The sequence below is a fragment of the Phoenix dactylifera genome, chromosome 5 (assembly GCF_051530095.1).
Source record: "Phoenix dactylifera cultivar Ajwa chromosome 5, Ajwa_hap1_PhDact_Kaust_v1.1, whole genome shotgun sequence".
Classification (NCBI taxonomy): Eukaryota; Viridiplantae; Streptophyta; class Magnoliopsida; order Arecales; family Arecaceae; genus Phoenix; species Phoenix dactylifera.
The window spans coordinates 37,120,190-37,141,880 of record NC_143194.1 but is presented as its reverse complement, the minus strand read 5'-3'; the positions used below and the strand labels follow the sequence as shown (position 1 = coordinate 37,141,880).

At 39.9% G+C, this 21,691-nt stretch overlaps 1 protein-coding gene across 4 annotated transcripts; it reads right to left on the bottom strand.

Annotated features, from left to right (window-relative positions):
- Window positions 1–2,289: 2,289 nt before the first annotated feature.
- On the bottom strand, window positions 2,290–21,407 carry LOC103720812 (mitogen-activated protein kinase kinase SIPKK-like). Of its 4 annotated transcripts, none has more exons than XM_008810714.5 (9): window positions 21,159–21,407; window positions 20,985–21,069; window positions 11,101–11,235; window positions 6,797–7,021; window positions 6,499–6,681; window positions 6,141–6,346; window positions 3,007–3,052; window positions 2,789–2,885; window positions 2,290–2,711 (listed from the first exon to the last, which is right to left on the bottom strand). In XM_008810714.5, exons 1-8 carry the CDS (start codon window positions 21,386–21,388, stop codon window positions 2,796–2,798), a joined length of 1,200 nt encoding a protein of 399 aa, XP_008808936.4. In that variant the 5' UTR covers window positions 21,389–21,407; the 3' UTR covers window positions 2,290–2,711; window positions 2,789–2,795. The 4 variants fall into 4 exon arrangements, with proteins under 4 accessions (XP_008808936.4, XP_026665681.4, XP_008808940.4 ...); XM_026809880.4 differs by having other exon boundaries at window positions 2,290–2,700; XM_008810718.6 differs by having other exon boundaries at window positions 2,290–2,615.
- Window positions 21,408–21,691: the final 284 nt, after the last annotated feature.

Here is a 21,691-nt window from a genome sequence, read left to right as displayed (position 1 = left end):
TTCTAGATATATAATCAGAATTGGCCCACTTAACCTGGTTTCGCAGCAAGAGAAAGGGAGGGTGAAATTGAGAAGCCCTTCCAGGAGCTTTATTCTTCTGTGAAAATTGGGGCATCAGGCATTACCCACTGCATTAGTGTTCTAGATCAGTGGATGAGAATAAAGCGGCGGATATCGTGCCATGCGCGAAAGGAGAAGGATAAGATAGCGATCACGTTTTTGCTAAATGCTATCTTATGATAACCAAGCTTCCATCAAAGGCAAGTCTATCCCTAAGCATTATTTCCAGCATTCGAGAAAGTTACGTGCCATCACCTGGCCGCAATAGATAAAAGAGTGCGGCGATGACGAGATGGCTACTTTTAAGTCATCAAAAATTATGGACGGGAAGGTGAGATGCTAAATATTACGTCTTTTTCAAAATTATTGAGAAAATGGTAAATAAGCTTGATATTTTCGCACTAGGGACCTGAACCATGACCCACCTAGGCCCTATTTGGGGGAGCTGTTGGCAGTAGAGCTGTTGGAAGTAGAGCTGTCTGAAGTAGAGCTGTTATAAAAAGCTGTTTGCTGTTTGGTAACTACATTCGTAAAGTGCTGTGGCACTTTGTTTTGTGTTTGGTAAACAAAGTGAGAAAGTACTTTTATATGACAAAATTACCATAAAGGACATTACATAGTATTATACAACAGAACATAATAAAACATAACATAAATTAATACATAAATATACGATATAGTATAATATTATTGTAATATAAAATAATATTATGTTAATATAGCATAATAGTAATATAATTATTAGAGTAAATTAATATTTGGTAATATAACATAATATTAAATTATTTAACATAACATATTAATGTATTATGATATAATGTAATATATATTATATTTATAGTATAATACAATAATAAAAGTATAAAATATTATAATTATTAGTATAAATTAATTTCTCATAATATAACATAATATTAAATTATTTAAAATAACATATTAATGTATTATAATGTAATGTAATATAATACAATATTTATAGTATAATACAATAATAAAGGTATAAAATATTATAATTATTATTATAAATTAATTTTTCATAATATAACATAATATTAAATTATTTAAAATAACATATTAATGTATTATAATGTAATGTAATATAATATAATATTTATAGTATAATACAATAATAAAGGTATAAAATATTATAATTATTAGTATAAATTAATTTTCCATAATATAACATAATATTAAATTATTTAACATAACATATTAATGTATTATGATATAATATAATATGATATTATATTTATAGTATAATACAAAAATAAAGGTATAAAATATTATAATTATTAGTATAAATTAATTTTTCATAATATAACATAATATTAAATTATTTAACATAACATATTAATGTAATATGATATAATATAATATGATATTATATTTATAGTATAATATAAAAATAAAGGTATAAAATATTATAATTATTAGTATAAAATAATTTTCCATAATAATTTTCCATAATTTCTCATAAAATAATTTTCCGCGGTTCAGGGGCTCTTCTTCATGGTCCACGCTCGAGGAGGACCTCAGCGTGGGCCGCGAGGTTGATGATAAAAAAAAAACAATAGATTGATTTTGGAAGGTATGGAAAAGAATTAAAATTTTTTCTTCTAAAATGTGGTTCAAGAGATGCATATAAAAATTGAAAAGAAAAATACCTTTTCTTACGGAAGGGAGTCTGACGGCTTGGATTCTTGGCTCCAGCAGATTTTTAGGTTTATACAGGAATAAACTATATAATTATGTTATTTTAATATGGGTATTTTTGTCAAAAATACAGCTTTCCAAAAAAGCTGAAACAGCTTCCTTCCAAAAGCTCCAAATTGGAGCTTCCTCCCAAAAGCTGTTTTCAGCTTTCCGCAAAAGCTGAAACAGCTTTTTGAAAAATTTACCAAACACAGTTTTTCATTTAAAAGTACTTTTGGAGGGCCAGAAAGTGCTTTCTGGCCCTCCAAAAGCTCCCCCAAACAGGGCCTAAGAACGGAACGGTTTCTTGCAGTTCAAGTAGTCGCACGTATTGCACGATAAAATAATAATCTGAGAAAACCTCTGCATTCGGCAACAATTGCTATGAACAGTCCTTTATTCTGGAGATTTAGAAGCTAGAACAGATTTTTTTTTTTTTCTCTCTTTTCTTTTTTCTAGAGAGAGGATAAATAATCAAGACAAATGCTCAAGATACAGCACATCCTTGGAACAAAAAAAAAAACTCCGTTGGCATCATTTTCAAAGCCTTCTGGTTGCCATCATTTAAATACAGGAGAGAGATTTATGGTTTGATTTTCTCTTCATTTTGGAGTACAGAACATGGGATACTTCGTTGTTACAATCTAGTACACAAACCACAAAACTTTAGTACCACTCTCATTTGCACCGTCTTAGCCAAAAATACATAAAAGTCACCAGAATCGTATGTGCCTTTGCAACATTAAGAGAAGCACTAGAGTTTCAACATTTGGCTTTGACTTAGCTTTGATAATGCTCCATTATGCACAAAAGTTGCATGCAGAATACACCATGGTTTACTAGTGCAAACCCAATCGAACCACCTATATATCATGCCCAAGAAATGTGATTGATATGCATCAAAATTACTTTGAAGAGTCCATCCAATTTGTTCTTTTATTGGAAACACTGCATGGTACCTAACATCAAATCGCGGTAAATTGAAATAATACTTAACATGGAAAAAGGATCTCTACATGCAACAAATGTCCAGTACCGCATATTCAAACGGTGGCAAGTGGAGATCCAGCAGTTGTGAAGTAAGATGCAAGATCAATATGCAGGTCATCATACATGCTCAAGAAGGGGTGTTCCTGAATCAAAAATCCACACAAGGAACAGAAAACAAAAAATATTCCCAGAGTCAGCTCCTGGCTTCTTTACAAGAAAAGGGCATGAAGTAGGTAAATTCATGGTGGCAGAGTCAAATCTTACCAAAAGCACTTGGGCAGATTTTCTATCTTCAGCCTTTTTTTGTACACTGTGATCAATAGCAAAATGTTCGTGTTAAAGAAAAAGGACTCAAAAATGACTAGATAAAATTTTAAAAAAGGAAGACAGACATAGAGGTACAAGGAGATCACAGAAATCATCAAGCAAAAAATATGTAAAAGAATGACTAGTGTCTATGAACACCTATGGATAATTCGTCTTCCTCTTCTTTTTGTTCTTTTTTCCCCTCTCCGAGGGAGCTTAGACAACTTTAAGCAAAACAGCACCCTTGCCCCATTAGCACGTTCCTCTGGATTTTCCAGAGGTTTCATAATATATGATAAAGAGCTCAAAACATTAAAAATTCAATATTGTACCTTGACAATTGATTGCCAGAATATATGTTGGGCATTGAAAAAGAAATATATCAGATACGACACTCCTACATAGCTGAAGCATGCACATTGCCTAGCCTGTACAATTGAAACACTTTCCTATCTACCTATCTATCTATCTATCTATCTATCTACATATATATATATATATATATATATATAGATGCTACAAGAATGGCACCAAGAAAAGTTATACCAAAGAGACCATATGAGAAGCCTTGCACCCACTGAAGTCACCATTGTAGGTCAAGAAGACCAACCTAAAAAGGGTAATACCATAAGCCCATATTGCAAGAGCTCTTTATATCAAACTTATGCTTGCTAAATCTTTTCTGTGTAGAAGCTAATTGTCCAACTACAATTCTTCAATCATGTCCTCAAGGATAAATGAAGATAGGACAACTTTCCCTAAAATATAGGGTGCCAGCATCAAAAACCTCCTTTCCTTAAATAGTATTTTCCCAAATTCCAGATAAGATACAGTTGGTCCTAGCCATTTATCCATCCGCTTTTTGAGGTATTCCCTCTTATCACTTGCTTTCATGAAGTCTCCAACTCAATTCTCTCCAATTGCTACCTCAAAATGACACAGCTTTAAAAGCATCAAATTATTAACATCCTACACTAATGTTGGCAAATAATGTATAACTATAATCAGAAAAGTATCATGTAGTTTTTATAACACAAACCAAAGAAGACATGTAAGTCACTTTATGAATTGACACATGGCATAATCTTAACAAAAAAAGGGGGAAAACAGAAAAACATCGGGCATTCCATAGGTGCAAATCACACCACTGGCGGTCCTTACATCCAAAACTAGCTAGGTGATCATGACTGGTAGTCAGTTAAATCCCTACTCATAGCCTGAAACAATTAAGTGATAAACTGATGCAGATTAATAAATTGGATATCCGTAGATAATTTTCCCCAAGATATCTAAATCATGAACAACTAACTTGCTACTATACAATGACAAGTCGATCACAGAACCGGCCAAGAACGTCACTAGTGTATTACATATCAAAAAGGTATACATATTTAACATAAGGCCAAAATGGTTACTTAAGGGCCCGTTTGGACCCTGTGGGATCCAGCAGGATCAGCTGGAGAGAAAGCGCAAGGTGGAGGACTTGAGTGAAAAGTCCTTTCTTTTTTTAATCCCACAGGGATCGGGCCCTACGACCCCCCATGCACTCTCTGTCCTCTCTCCTGCTCCCCCCTCAGGTTCCCCCCTGCGCTCTCTCCGGTCGATCCTGCCAGATCCCACAGGGTCTTCTCTAACAGGCCCCAAGAGATTCTATTTTCCTTATCTTGTAAATGATTCAAAGTCCATTATACAAAAATTGTTAAAACTAAATAGAAGTTTGAGAATTTTTCATTTAAAAATTGTTGGATTAGATCAATAAGCAACATATTCATTCAAAATATTAGTAGAACAATAAAATTTGTTTGGCTTTTTAGCCTGCCAAGGCAATCTCTTCAGATATTTCTACATATTTTCTTGCATTCCACAGGCATTCAAATAACACAACGAGACAAATTTGATCAACCACATTCTGTCAACAATCCTCAATGAGTACTTTTTCCCTTGTCATTAGAAGTATTCGTTGTTTTATTCCGAAAGCACATAATGATTTGAAATATTTGGATAATTTTCACGAGATGGATACACATATGGAGCCAACACATCACTGTCAAGGAAAATATGGAACATACAAACTCCAAAACATAGCATACATCCGAGCTGGATCTTTCACCAGATTATATGGATATGATTAGTATCCAGACCTTGAGTGGAGATCATGTGAAGGCATTTCAAGTAATGAGGGTACATGCAAGTTTTAAAATAGCATTACCGGACCCATTACTGGACCCCCTACTGGTTTTGAACCAAAATGGTATGGGACGGACCGAAGCATATAACAAAACAGAAACAGATAAGAAAACAATACATACTGACTCTCAGTGCTTCCTGATTGTCAGTATGCAACCGGTATGGTTGGTACAGACCAATACAGTCAGTGCATACTGATTAGACTTGTTCCGGTGTCCTGCACCTGGTACCACTGTATCAGAACAGTACGGGACCATAAAACCTTGGGTGCAGGGTTTGTAGTGTAGTGTGGTAATGTTTATTAAGTTGACATATGTTCTCCTTTGTCCCTTCAATGCGGACTAACAAAAAATGCTTGTTCATCACGTTTATGTGTCTTTCATGTCAGACATACATTTCCAATATATATTATAATGTATAAAAGCTACTATTCATCAAATCAAATAATCAATCTTAGTACAATAATGAAAGTGTCATGAGTTGTTTAAACCATTTTTCTCTAATCCCTACACATAAAATTTCTTGTAAGTGTAATAACCAGATAAATAAATTTCTGTTTTCATTGGCTTTAATCTATTCAGGAAGTATCCTAAGATATTTTTCTTCTCTTCCATCACTGCCTTTACCTATTACTAACGAAGAGCCATGCATTTGGTGGTGTCACATAGAAATATCAACATCACTTACCTAGACAAAGTCAGCCTAACATGACTATAATTCTTAAATGTTTAAATAGCAAAAAAAACAAATCCATGAAGCTCCTTTTTCCAACTAAGACTGCACATATACAGCTCTTGGCTCCAAGCAAAATTGAATATTAATGATCAAATAACATTTCGAACAAACATTAAGGAATCCTTTTCAGTGGATGCAGATCAAAGTATAATATGATGTAGCACATTTACCATGCAGAAATAAATGAGCAAAACTCCTCAGAGAACTGGTCAGGAGGTGCACGAGGTGGTGGCTGCTCGACAACTGCTTCCAGAAGCTCATAAAAACTGTCACGAGGAGGATAGGGAAACTGGCCTGTTGCACACTCAAGCATAACTAGACCCATGCTCCAAATATCACTTAGATATCCATGTTTTCCACCAATAATTCGTTCTGGCTATCAAGGACAAAAATTCTCCATGACTATTAAGTTTAAAGCTTCAGAGATATTTGCTTCTAAAATTTGTAAATATAAAAGAAACTTAAAGTTGAATTAAAAAATTCATGTCAAACAACAAGCACTACCGGTTACCAGAAACTAATACTCACAGACATATAGTTGCAGGTGCCAGTAAATGTATCTCGCAGACCAGACGAACTCTTTATGATAGCACTGACACCAAAATCAGATATCTTGACCTCTCCTCTGTGATTGATTAGTATATTTGATGGTTTTAAGTCTCGATGGATAATATGTTTTTCATGATGCAGATGCATCAAACCTGTAAGCACCTGCACAAACAAAAAAAGACATGCTTTTAATTGCAACAAAAACACTAGAAACTGGATTACCAATGCTGCAGTCATTGCGTGAGATGATAGAACTCTTCTGCCATTCAATACTAGCCTGCTTACAGATTGCAGCAAGATATGGCTCCGGTATGGTCCTGACTTTCTTTAGAAAATCGGCCAGAGAACCACCATCCATGTACTCCAGTACTATAGATATAACACCATTGTCGTAGAAAGACTGGTAGCATACAACAACATATGGACACTGTGTTGACAGGTTTATCTTTAATTCCTGAGCAATCTGTCTGCGTATGCTCTCTTCAATATTCAATTGTATAACCTGCATGTACAATATCATATGAAAACCTCTTGAAAAGGATGTCATGTTCATGGGTCATTAATGACACAGACAATAAAACATGCTGATATACTGCCTGAGAGGGGACCAGTACATAAGCAGCCATAAAATGCACACAAATTTGTCCATCTCTGTTCTCAAAAAATGCATGCAAACTTGAACTGATATCTAGTTGTAGTTCTGTAACTCCTCTCTGCTACAATGACGAGTTAAACTCAACTATGACATGCCAACCTACTAAAAGGCCCTTTCTGAACAAGCCAAGCAATTGAACATTTTGTAAGGTAAAACATTTCCAAAACATTGATTTTTAGTCATCTCATAGTGTAACATCTTCATAAACTTCACAACATTTTGACAACAGATAATGAATGAAGCAAACAAGTTTAGGCAACTCTCAAAAATACAAACAAATCTGAACACTAATTTTAAGTCACATATTTTCAATCAAAGAGGTGTCAATTCAATTTTAAAAAGTTTTAGATATGACAAGTGAGGTGAGTGGTACATGGAAAGAACGTTGTACTCTCCTCAAAAAATTATGGGTGGAAAATTATTCATCTTCCATCATGTTCTTTCATTATTGCCTATGGACATTAGTTGCATTTTTACACATTGGAACTAATGAGCTGCTAGCAACATTTCATACTAATCTTCATCCAGCATGCTTTTTATGGCATGGTTTCGGTTGACCCTGTAAAAGCACGTGATGGAGTATTTCATTAAGTAACTAATAAGATAAACTCATCGAATAAAGAAAGAGTATATGGGGCAATGATGAAAATGCTAAAGTGGATGTCTAGCATACAAGCAAGAAGGATATAGTTCAGAGGAAGCTCGAGAGTTATGTTGATACAAAATGAGGTTTTGAAATGTATATGTTAATCATTCAGTCATATGCGACATGGATCAAAGAAGGGGATGCATATAAGTAAAAGAGGTGACGAAGAGTAGTCTTACAACTACTTGGCACAAGATAGCACATAAAAATCCAAGGAGGATTAATCTAACAATGAACCTAGTATTTGGGTGGTAGAAAAGAACTCTACAGCTCCCCATTAAGCTAGAACTTAGGGTTTTGCTGATGACATTATGCTGGTAATAGAATGTAGATACATGCAAACTTCTATCATGCACACATAAATACAGGCACGCATATGTGTATACCAGATGCGTGTATAGAGAGGGAGATATGATCCACACTCTTCGAGTAAAAGTCCAGTTTTTTTGTTTGTTTTTTGCTTGTAACCTTAGATAATAACATCATCACATCACATCTCCTAACTTTCTGTCTTAAGTAAAAAATCATGTAACATATTTAATCATATTGTTTTCTAATAATTATTTACCAATCTAATAGAAGATACATCTAAATTTGCACATTCACTGGGTGTAACAAAGACTTCCAATGAGAAAATAAAGCTTAAAAGCAATTCCTTTTTTGGGCACAGTGGAATGTAGTTGGATTTGGTCAAGGAAGCATAATAGTTGCAAATTCACGCTGTTATTATTGGTAGGTAGTAGGTACCCCATTGGTAGGTAGTAGGTACCCCATTCAAGGCAGACATGGTTGTTCGGCCTTCCCAGTCCGTGTTTTTCCAATCCACCTGGAAGGAGCAGGATCTATAAAAGTTTATTACTCTGCCCAGTTCATGCTTCTTCTGATAGCTGTCTGGTAAATAAAATCCCTGCGAGGTATTGGTTGATCCACTGGTAAGGCATCTCACACACTCCGGAAGGAGTAAGAGGATTCAAAAGTGTGTAGTCTCGGAAGACTTTATTTGTCAGCAGGTTGCTGGAGTAAAATAACTAAAAATTCCACTAAAATCCGTGTGGAAGCATCTTGCACGCACATGATCTTAATAATCAAGGACATTAAGTCTGATTTTGGAACTAACAATACTTTTAAATAATACAAATCATGACCAGTTGCACTCAAACATTAAATGAGTGTGCATGCCCATTGCATGACATTTTCTAAGAAATTATCCAAGATTTGGTAAATTGGTTTACAAGAGATTACAAGATAATTAAATTGGGGAAGCGGGCATAGATACTATATGTTACCCCTGCAAGTGTCAATCACTACATAGTTTATTTTACCCCTGTTGGTTAAACAACCTTTTGCAAGTTCCACAAACTAAGCATTCCCTTGACATCGTTTCTTTCATACCTTTGCCCTTTAACCACAACGGAGCTATGGCCACGCTGTCTAGGAAATGATATGAATTTGTTCATGGACCATTTTAAGTATCACAGCAATATGGATTCATACTGAACTAAATATTGATTCTAGAAGTGTTTATGAGCATTCGCTGAATTATGTAATTTTAGCAAAAAGTAACTGTATAATAGCAACTTCTAACCATATATGTAGAATTAAAGGCAGTTCTAACAACCAGGGGCAAAGCCAAGATTTTCATGCAGGTGGCAGCACCAACATTAGTCAAGAGAAGAGTGTAATTTAATCATAAATTTGTTTTATTACAAAATATGTAAATTTTTAAGTTTACAATAAAATTTGCATCTAACATTTCATTTACTAACAGAGCATTTATTAATTGAATCACTAAAAAAAATTACGCCCCTGTTACTAGTTTTAATTAATTTGGATCTTCCTTTATAATTTTTTTAACTATTAAACAATTGTAAAAGCAAACAAAACATATAAATAAAATTCAATAGCAAATCATCTATATATAAAACCAATCTTGGAAATGGAGGGCATTCACAAAACTGCTCCATGATTCACGTTTCTCAGGAAGTGTGCATTGCACATGGCAAAACTAACTGCAAAGATAATTCTTCATTACCAAAAAAATTGCATGTTCATGTCATGGTTGGTGATCATTTTTTCAGTGGAAAAGGTCAATGCAATTCAAGAAATTGATGCAAGGAATCCACGTGACTCACTTCAGTGGAGGAAAGGGTAAAAGATGAGCTGTCAAGAGTTTCAGCACTCAGCTGCTCTTTGCAGCGGCCTGCTCTACTCTCCAATTACCTCCCTCCCGTAACCATGTCATATCTGGTCAACACCTAAGACTGTATCTAGGCATCTATAGAATTAGTAGCATTGAAAATTCAGAATAGAAATACAAAAAAGAAATAAATAAAGCCCCTGTGCCTAAAAACAAGGAGAAAAGGATGTAATGAGCTGGATTATGACCGACCCAACCGGGTGGAGATTGGGGGGTGTGTGTTTGTCTATCTCTATGCGCGCGCGCGCGCGCGCGCGTGTGTGTGTGTGTGAGAGAGAGAGAGAGACTTACCTCAAGCTGCCTAGATTTGGGGACAAAGACAGACACTGGGAGAGGTCCAGCAATTGCATGAAAGAGCAGGAGGGGAAGAGAGAGATCGAGAGCCAGAGAGGAGTGGGTGCATAGAAGAGAAGAAAGCAGGGTAAATGAGATGGGGGGATGTGATATTATGAGATCCAATCATATGAAGAATTTTGTAATCCTGTAAATCATTTTTTAATTCTTACTTGCTGGTTGTTAGACAATATGGGCCATCTTAAGTGCCCCTTGGGCCGCTAGGGCTTGGGTGCGCTCCATTGAGAAGGAAAGAGGGGCTGGTGGTTTTAGTTTAGCTACAGTGATGAGGAAGAAGGGGCAGGAGTTGGAAATATGGACAAACAAGGGTAGTGGGGTTCTCTAAGGGGTATTGTGGCATGACACCCCCCCCCCCCCCCCCCCCCAACAACCAAAACCAAAACCCCAACTCCCCCAACCCAAAAAAAACTGCTAACAATATATAGATTAGCATAGCTAATAGTTGGTTGCTCCTTTGAAGAATTTCAAAAAGAAAAAATTAATATTTACAATTATTTCTCAGTAAAAAATATGCAACATTAGAAGATTTTTGCATGTAATAACTAAACTGTCCTTTCACAGGTTTAAACCTAAAAAAGTGTCACCACTATTTCAGCAATGCTACAAGGAATGAGTGAAAATCAACTCATCACACTTGAAGTTTTTCAAACAAAAAAAGAGGTTGAGATAAGAGCGAGAAGAAACTAAACAATCACTTATAAGCAAGCATAAATGTTAAAGATACAATACCTTGAGAGCAAAAAATTGGCCCGTCCATTTGTAGCAAACCAGTTGCACGATTCCACTACTACCCTTTCCAATTACTTTAACCATATCCATATCAGCTAAAGTCAATTGATTGTCTGATGGCTTTATAAGAGGTGGCTGGGCACAAATTGAACAAACCAAAATAACAATAAGAAAAACTCAAAATAATCAGTGCATGAGAGTTTAAGATTTATAGAGAATGGATGATGATAAAACAGTGGTACAAATTTTATGAGATAGAAAAGCATGGTTGCATGCAGAAGTTTTGTTGGCCAGAGAGAACTTTATCATCTTTTGAAGCATTTGATGTACACAAATAATAATTAGGATAGATTTAAACAGAAAAGCCACAGAAGCTACATATAGAAGCATCATAACTGATTTTCACAGCCAAAAGTTCTTTTCATATGTCATGGCTTATATAGTCCTAATAATTAAATCTCTTGAATTATTAATTTGGACCTTGAGCTATCATTATACAGTATCTCTCCATTGATTTGCCAATAAATATCATTTGAAGGTTATCCACGATTGAATTTTATCCTCTATTCCAAGGTAAATGACTTAGTTGTAACAATATTAATGTCAAGAGACTTCTTACTTCTTAAATTCATGGTTAATCCATCATACAGGCTAGCATAGAATGAAATAAAATAGTTGTGTTTTCCTCTTCAATATCTATATCAACTAAAAAGAACTTACTAATCAAACTGATAACCTCACTCAAGTTCTCTTGCAAAAAGGAAAGCCTTACATTCTCTAAGTGCTTTGTTCATAAAGAAAAATTCAATCAGGCACAGACTTGCATCAGTAAACATTTTGCAACTGACAAATTGCTAGAGTTTATAGTAATGTATTAAAATTCAATCAGGCACGGAGTTGCATCAGTAAACATTTTCCAACTGACGAATTGCTAGAGTTTATAGTAATGTATTAAAGAGCAATGAGTCATTCAAGTCCAAAAGTAGATTGCCACTAGCCAACTGCTCCTTATTCCTTATACTCCTGGGTTTTCATTTGTTCTACTTTTGGTAATCAGTATCAATAGATTTTAACTCCAACACTAGATTCTTCTTTGCTTTCCAAATGACAAAAGTTCATTCATTATGACAGAAGTTATGGTGTAGAACCGGTTCCGGAAGGAATACCTCAGTGGGATTTTAAATCAGAAACAGAAGAAGAGGGAGAAGAGAAGGAGGAAGAGGAGGAGAAGAAGGAGAAGACAAGAAGAAAGGAGGAGAATACGTGAGGGGAAATTTCTTAAACTTTCATTAATTCCTAATCATGAAAATAGGTCCCAATATATAGGGCCAAAATACACAATTTGCATAAATCCCCTTTACACAGAAATAAACCCACAAATAAGCCCTAAAATGCAAATAAATCCAGAAATAAAAATAAACAAATATGCAAATAAGATGGGGACCTAGCTAATGTCCCCATCAACTCCTTCCGGGTGGAAAAAACTCGACCCCGTCGAGTGTAGATCTGGCCGGCTGTCGTACTGCTCCAGAAGATCAGGGTCAAGGCGCTGCAACTCGGCTCGCGAAATCCACGTCACATCTGATTCGGGTCGACCTTTCCACCGAACAAGGTAACGTTGGTAGCTTCCTCTCCTGGTAGATATAACCTGCTCATCTAATATATATTCTATGTGTTCTCTGCGTGCATGAAACTGTGGAGGTGGAGGCTCAATAGCAGGTGCTGGATCAGGGTGATCAATAACAGTGGGTGTATCAACAAAAGGGTCAGAAGGAATGAATGTTGATTTCTTGTATGGGACTAAATCTTCAATATTAAATGTCGCACTAATCCCATAGTCGTCAGGAAGATCTACAACATAAGCATTCGAACTGATTTTCTTTAGGACCTTGAACGGTCCCGCACTACGAGATTGCAACTTTTTGAACGTTCCTGACGGGAGTCGTTCAGGTCTAATTCTTACCATAACATAATCACCTACATTCAATTCTTTATAACGTCTGTGCAAATCAGCAAGTGATTTATATTTTAAGTTATTAGAGTAAATACGTTTGCTGATCTCCTGATGCAATGAATGCAAGTGTGAAGCAAATGATTGTGCAGACTCAGAGACTCTATGTTGATGAGACATGGGAATCAAGTCTATGGGTTGCCTAGGTTTATATCCATTCACCACTTCGAAAGGACTCATGCCTAAGGTCCTATTGACCGAACTATTATATGCAAACTCGGCAGTTGGTAACACGAGATCCCAAGTCCTATCATGCTCACCTACCAGACATCTTAAAAGATTCCCTAGACTTCGGTTGACAACTTCTGTCTGGCCATCAGTTTGGGGATGATAGGCAGAGGAAAATTTTAATTTGGTACCCATCATGTGACAAAAAGTTTTCCAAAAATAGCTCATAAATTTAACATCCCTATCGGACACAATAGATTTTGGGAGGCTATGGAGTCTAACGACTTCGTCAAAATAGAGTTTCGCAATCCTAGAAGCATCGGAAGTCTTAGAACATGGGAGAAAATGAGCCATTTTAGAGAACCGGTCCACCACTACAAAAATGGAATCGTGTTTGGTCGAGGTACGTGGAAGCCCTAACACAAAATCCATGCTAACATCTTGCCACGGACAATCAGGAACAGGTAGGGGAGTGTAAAGCCCAGTGTTCTGTTTACGTTGTTTGGCTAGTTGACAAGTGCGACACTGAGCGACAATTTTGGCCACGTCTCTCTTGAGATTCGGCCAGAAGAAACGTCTTTCCACCATTTCAATGGTTTTGTCTCTCGCGAAATGCCCAGACAGTCCTCCAGCGTGTACTTCCCATACTAGGAAATCTCTCAATGAGGTTCGAGGAATACACAATCTGTCGGAGCGAAAGAGATAATCATCTTGTAAAAAGAAATCATCTTGTTCTCTCTCTACTCCATCTCGTAGGGTCAGGTATACATCACTAAAATCGGGACAGGTGGTATATTGTTCCCTGATCCTTTCAAAACCAATTACTTCAGTGCTCATCACGGATAGGAGGAAGATCCGTCGGCTAAGCGCATCAGCAGCCTTGTTCTCAACTCCAGCTTTATGTTTCAGCACAAAAGTATAGGCTTGCAGAAACTCAATCCATCGGCCGTGTCGAAGGTTTAGTTTCTTTTGAGAATTTAGATACTTTAAAGCCTCATGGTCTGAATACAGGACAAATTCTTGCGGTAGCAAATAGTGTCGCCAATGTCGCAAAGTTTGCACTACCGCATAGAATTCCTTATCATAGGTGGAATAACGCAACCTGCCGTCACTTAACTTTTCGCTAAAGAACGCGACAGGGTGACCTTCTTGGCTTAACACGCCACCTATGCCAACGCCAGAGGCATCACATGCGACCTTGAATACCTTAGTGAAATCGGGGAGGCGCAAGACAGGCGCTTCGGTCATCCTATGCTTAATATCTTTAAATGCTTGGGATGCCGACTTAGTCCAGATAAAGTCTCCTTTCTTCATGCAATCTGTAATGGGAGACATTATCGAACTAAAATTTCTAATGAAGCGACGATAGAAGGTAGCCAGACCATGAAAACTACGTACTTCTGCTAGGATCTTGGGCTCAGGCCAATCGACTATCGCGCTTACTTTTTCTGGATCAGCGGAGACACCCTTGGAAGACACTATGAACCCTAAGAAAGTGACGTGATCAGTCAGGAAAGCACACTTCTTAGGGTTTGCAAAGAAGCTTTCTTTCCGCAGGACATCACAAACCTGCCTTAAGTGTGAGAGATGGAGCTCTTGAGTTTGACTATAGATGAGGATGTCATCAAAATATACAACGACAAATTTATTCAAGAAAGGTCGAAAGATCTGTGTCATCACCCTCATAAAAGTACTTGGAGCATTTGTTAATCCGAAAGGCATTACTAACCATTCGTAGAGTCCATCTTTGGTTTTGAATGCGGTTTTCCATTCATCCCCAGGACGAATCCGAATCTGGTGGTACCCACTCTTTAGGTCGATCTTGGAAAAAACTGTAGCACCAGACATATAGTCTAAAAGGTCGTCCAGCCTAGGAATGGGAAAACGATACTTAACCGTGATTTTATTGATAGCACGGCTATCGACGCAAATCCTCCAAGAGCCATCTTTCTTGAAAGTGAGGAATGCAGGTACAGCACAGGGACTCAGACTCTCACGAATATACCCTCGAGTGAAGAGTTCGTCAACTTGACGTTTCAGTTCAATGTGCTCGTTTGGGTTGAGTCTATGATGGGGAAGATTTGGCAATGACGTTCCAGGAATGAGATCAATTACATGCTGAATATCACGCATCGGAGGGAGTGCATCTGGAAGATCATTTTGGAAAACTGAGTGAAACTCCTCCAACAGGGGAACTACGACGGCCGGATGCTCGGCATTTGACTCCACATTGATAACTCTAGCCACAAGGGCGAACACAGGTGAGTGGCTTTCGATATCTTTCATTACCTCTTTCGAAGTAATGATGTGAAGTGACTCATCTTTTTGCGGTGTAGCACCCTTCTTCTCAGGGCCGGGCTCTCTAGGAGGCAATGAATTCAGTATAATTTTCCGACCCTGGAACATAAAGCTACACGAATTTGACCGACCATGAAGTGTGACGTCCCTATCGTATAACCAAGGTCTTCCTAGAATGACTTGACCTACGTCCATCGGAAGACAGTCGCACCAAATCTCGTCTTTATAAGATAGGAATTGAATCGGGACAAGGCATCTTTCCGATACCGAAATGGACGTCTTATCTACCCAGGCTACTTTATATGGATTAGGATGAGGGGTAGATTTCAGGCCAAGGCGAGAAACAACTCCAAATGCAATGGCGTTGATGCAATTCTCGCTATCAAATAAGATTTTGCATGTTTTACCATTGATCTTAATAAGCGTGTAAAATAGGGAGGTTCTACGCCAATCTTGTTCGGTCTTTGTTTGGGCTAGCGTACACCTAACCACCTGAAGCCTAGGGTTGTGGTCATTCCGATCAGTGGGCTCATATTGGGATGTAGGCTGGGCAAACTCTAACCCGGTCTGTTCGTCTCCAAAGTCTTCTACAAAATCCTCGATGTTTGGTTCATAGACTTCTTCGACACATTCAGTCTCCTGGGTTCCTGCTTCCAGTTCAGTCATTAAATAAGTCTTGGCATTACATTGGGACGCGATATGGCCAAACTTTTGGCACCTGAAACACTGGGTTTGGTTTCTTGAGGGCGGGTTGGGCCCTAATATGCCTTTTCCTTTATCAGTTGACGTACTTTGAGCAGGCATCAGGAACAGCCTAGTCGGCGTTTGGCTAGAACCGGGCTGGGTAGGATGGTTGGAGAGTGGTCTGGATTGCGGGAGATAGCTTTGATTAGTTCGGGCTCCTGGGGGTAAGAACCGAGAGTCGGTACGTCTCACTACAGGAACTCGTAAAAAACTATCCACATCTTGAGCCAACTGGTATGCCTGGCCAAAGGTGGTAATCTCTCGGAGGATCAATTCTTTCTGGATCTCCTCGTGGAGTCCTGCCCGAAACCTAGAAAGAGTAACAGTCTCCTCTTCGATTACACCGCACCTCATGTGAAACTCCTCAAATCGTGCAATGTAATCGGCAACAGTTGAAGTTCCTTGAGTTAGTTTCTGCCACCTATCCATAAGGCGTTGTCGGTAAGAGAATGGCAGATACTTCTTATTCAGTTTTTCTTTCATATCCTCCCAGGTGGTGATACGTGGAAGCCTCTAGGTCTCACGCCTATGTTCTATGTTATGCCAGTACCAGTGAGCTTGTCCAATAAGCTTCATTTTAGCAAACCGTACTTTTCGATCATCAGTCATTTCGTACCACTCAAAATAGTTATCCATGGCTGCTCTCCAATCAAGGTACATACTCGGCTCTAATTGACCAGCAAATGTGGGAGCATCTACTCGTACGGTACGAAGTAGTCGCTCGTCAAGATCGCACTGGTGATCAAGAGGAAGTTGGTTCCTAGGGGGATGGGGAAAAGCTACAGGTGGTGTGGTCAAACCAAACTCGGGATAAGCTGCGATTGGGGTTGACGGTTCAGGAGTCCTAGGGTGTTGCACTAGAGCACGGATCTCTCTTTTGTATTCATCTTGATCAGCTCGTAATGCAGCTAATTGTTCCAGAATATCTTGTAGAACTCTGGGGTCCATGGTGGGTAAAGGGGTCTGAGAGTCAGTGAGGAGGTACTCTCTACCACTACGGGTTGGCATGTAGGGACTTCTCTAGTTGGTGATATGATATGCAATGCTACTAATGAACCCTAACTTACTAAATGCAATGCAGGACAACCTACTAATGCAATCTACTATGAATTCGAAAATCAGCAAATTTTCACAAAAATAACTTAAAATTAAATATTACTAATTTGTACTTTGGTTATTTCAGAATTAAGGTAGAAAATTAGTCACTATAAGAAATTAGGTTGCAAACACGTGTTACGGTCGCTCAAAATCCGAAAGTAATCCGATCTATGGATATTGAGAACTGTCCTGTCGCTAAGGTGTGCTAATTTAATATTTAGATTTAAATGGTGGGTAGCAGGGGTGTTGTGGTAAATGTTCTAGGTTTTGCAGTTTGACAAGAAAATAAGTTTCAAAATAGGACTGTCATGCAAGAGAACTAGAACATAATTAAATAAACAAGCCCAAAAGAAAGAAGAACCTGTTACCTGTGGCGGATGCAGTCAAGCAGAATCGTGTACTCGTGGACTGGGCAACGGTCGGGGCGCGGTTGCAGTCGATGGACTCTCGAAACGGCTCCAATAGGATCTGATCACAGCAATTTGGTTGGGCTTGTAGAAGAGAGTACCTGTTGAAATTGGGCCCAAAAGGCCTGCGGGTCAGGGGTCCGCAGCAGAGAGAAGATGGGCCCTAAGGGGTGTGCGGATGGTTTGGGCCCGATGAGAAAGGAGGGTGGAGGGCGCGTGGAGTCAGCCCATGAAGGAAGAGGGGGGGGGAAATGGAAGAAGCCTCGATGAAATGAAAGGAGGGGGGGAAGGCGGTGAAGTGGTGGTGGAGCAGAGGAGGGGCGGACAGCGGCGAAACAAGGAGGGGCGACGAGGCGGCGGTGGTGACAATCGGGCGGTCGCGGGAGCGGCGGGGACGGCGACAGCGAGGCGGCGCGGCTCGGTGGGAGGGAGAAGACCTCGGGCGATTTCGGATCTCGGCGGCGGTAGGAAGCGGCACTGGCGGAGGCGGCGAAGGCGGAGCGTCACGGGCGGGGACCCTCGGGTGGGATGCTCGGCGGTGGTGTTCGTCGGCGAGGAGACTCGGGCTTGGGCGGCGCGGCGGGAACCGAGCGGCAGAGGGGCGGTGGCGCTCGTCGGGGCTCGGCGGCACGGCGGAGGCAGCGGAGACGGAGCTCGTCGAGGCTCGGTGGCACGGCGGTGGCGTCAGCGGCGGAAACCCCTAGGGTTTTCCTTCGGCAGAAACAGAGGTAAGCAAGTTTTTTTTTTCCGAGACACGAGCAGGTCACGTGGTCAGACTATTTTTTTTTTTTTTAAACTTGTTGGATGTTGGACCCGGGCTAATGGGTTTTGGGGGTAACGGGTTTAGAACTTACCCGTTACCACTCGTCTTCAACCTCCCGAACCTCCCGACCGAAATGGGAGGGTGACCCGGGCTGCTCGGCGGCCGTTGCGGATCGACCGAGGGGACCGGCGGTGCAGCAAATGGCCGCGAAACTGCGGTCGGCGGCGGCTGGATGCGGGGCGGAGGACGCGGCGGCGGTTGTAGCGGCGACTGCGTGCAGAACGGAGGGCGGACCGGCGGCTGCAGGCTAGGCGGCCGACGCAGTGGCGACTGCGGGTTCGAGGGACAAGGCCGCAAGGAGGGCGGTGATGCTCTTCTTCTTTCCAGCGGCGGGAACCGCTCGTGGCCCTTCGACACGCTCCGGTGTCCGTGGTCGAGGTACGGCGTAGTACTCGTGCGCCCACAGAAATCCGAGGATCCGGCGACGCTCGGCCATACACCGGCTGACGGTGGTTGCAGGTGGTGGGGCAGCGGCGGCTCGGGCTGGGTACGTCGGAGGAACCGCAATGATGGTAGCAGCGGACGGACGAACGGGGATGAAGACCTTGTTTCTCTTTTTTTCTGTTTTGAAACCGAGGGATTGTTCCCCTCTATTCCTTCTTGTGACAACTGAGAGAGCGAGGGACCCCTTTTCCTGGTGAGCAGAACTGATGGAAGGAGGACCCTGATCTTGTTGTTGATGGGAACCGAGGGAAAGGAAGATTGTTGTTGGATCGGGGCTTTGACAATAGAAGCAAAACCAATTGCTCTGATACCAAGTTGGTGTAGAACCGGTTCCGGAAGGAATACCTCAGTGGGATTTTAAATCAGAAACAGAAGAAGAGGGAGAAGAGAAGGAGGAAGAGGAGGAGAAGGAGGAAGAGGAGGAGAAGAAGGAGAATACGTGGGGGGAAATTTCTTAAACTTTCATTAATTCCTAATCATGAAAATAGGTCCCAATATATAGGGCCAAAATACACAATTTGCATAAATCCCCTTTACACAGAAATAAACCCACAAATAAGCCCTAAAATGCAAATAAATACAGAAATAAAAATAAACAAATATGCAAATAAGATGGGGACCTAGCTGATGTCCCCATCAAGTTATTCCCACTACTTGTGATTATTTCAAGTGATTCTGTTATCATAGTAATCTGGATCTGGCTTAAAGGTTAGATTTTGCATCAGAATGCTAGAGGGGATGAGAGAGAGAGAGCATGAAGAAAAACAGAAATCAAGAGTAAAATGATATATTGGTTTGGCAAGTTGACTAATCCATAGGAAAGGCCTTTAAATCTTCTGTTTTTTCTTTTCCCCTAACTGGTGCAAAGAAAACAACATGGTAAAATGCAAATAATACTAATGCTAAACTGAAACTACATAATTTGTAGTTTTGACTGCTGGATTTGACACCCAAAGACCTGAATCTGACCTGGTCTTCCAAGCATCACTACAACAGTCCAAGCCACTCCTATAGAAGTGGCATATTTTGCAACTTTACTTCTCTTCTCCTTTCTTCACACTAAAAAGGAAGTGGCATATTTTGCCATCTAATGGCAGAGATAATCTCTCCTACGTATCCTAAGCACAGAAGACAGGCAAACAGGTTCTTTTTTCCCTTTTCTAGGAAAAGGAAAGATTAATAGGTACAAGAAACAAACTTCTAACCAAACAAAAAGACAGGAGAGCAGATCAATGGGAGGTGACAATCCCATTGCTACCCTCAGATGTTCTCACTCCTAAAAGAACTAAAGACTTCAATCCCACTGCTACCCTCACATACAAATCAAAAGTAGATCGCTCGACTCTTTTGCATGTCTACTGATGATACCACCTTCGACTGAGCATCAGTCTTGCCTTTCAGTTGGGAGTCATACACCTCTTCCAGCTTAAAGAGCATGTCAAACTTTGATCATGTATTTTGCCACCATCTGGCCCGCTAGTCCAACCAGAAAACGTCAAAACTCTCTTTAGGAATCAGCATATTCATCATCAATGAAAATTACAAGACTGAGGTTATTTTTAGTGGAAAACTCGTGCATCACCTAATAAAACCAGAAATACTTGTTCTAATCCTCAAAAATTTGCAAAGAAAAACCTAGATTCTTGGGTACCACATCTCAAAGTTCCTGACAACTTCCCACCCTATTTAATTGGTTAGACTGGGATAACGAAAGCTTCCAACCCTATTTAATTGGTTAGTCTGGGATAACGAAAAATAGCTCCTGAATACAACGAAAGTAAGCCTGAATTAGCTAGATATAGTTGTTTGCTAACTGTGTGGTAAGATTTCAGAAAAAAAGAATCGACCAGAATGATATTCAAAGAAACAATGAAAAGAACATTAATTGTACCTCCTCTTCTTCGTTCTGGGAAACGATCCGCAGACCGTCCTTATTCACGAGAAGATCGCCATCCTTGAACGTTCCACTCTGAGTTCTACATCCCCGTAGCAAACATACAAGAAAAAAAAAATCAAGAAACAAAACCAGAAAAAGTTGGAAAGAAAACAGGGGTTTGGCGAGTACAAGAATTTTCCAATGAAGGTCTCGTGGGCGGGGAGGGAGAGCCTGAGGTTTGGGTTGCGAACGGTCCTTCTCATGGCGGCAACGGCGGCCTCTCTTGTCTTCCTCCTCTTCTTCTCCTTGTCGTAGAAGATGAGAGGGCGGAAAGGTCGGGCCGGTAAAAGGGGGAGGGGTGTAGGGGCGATGAAGTTTCTTTGGGTGGGGTTGGGGCAACGAAAGAGAGATAGGAACATCCGAGTTGTGCCATTGTTTTCACTGTAGTGGCGTCCAAGACTCCAAGTCCGAAAGCACGCACAGGATGGCTTGCGGATTTCCAAATAAGGCCCCGGTTTCAGCGGAATCCCGAGGGATGACGCATTCAAGGACGCGAGAGACTTGGACCGGTCGCCCCACCAGTCTTGAGGCCACCTTTAGCCTTGGACACTGTTCACACGGGAAATGGCTGTGATTGGCCAACGGCGCTTGACTCCGTTTTAGCTGGTATGAAGGGCTCGTGTTCGTGGAAAAAAAAAGAAAAAAAAGAAGAGAGAGTGTGG

Bases quoted from the DNA above. Each gene is read 5' to 3' on its own strand.
- LOC103720812 (XM_008810713.5), bottom strand. From the start codon at position 21,388: ATGTTCCTATCTCTCTTTCGTTGCCCCAACCCCACCCAAAGAAACTTC. The intron at 6,347-6,498 runs GTGAGTATTAGT...TGTCCTTGATAG, and splicing joins GCACCTGCAACTATATGTCT to CCAGAACGAATTATTGGTGG. The intron at 3,053-6,140 runs GTAAATGTGCTA...TATTGATCACAG, and splicing joins TGCTCATTTATTTCTGCATG to TGTACAAAAAAAGGCTGAAG.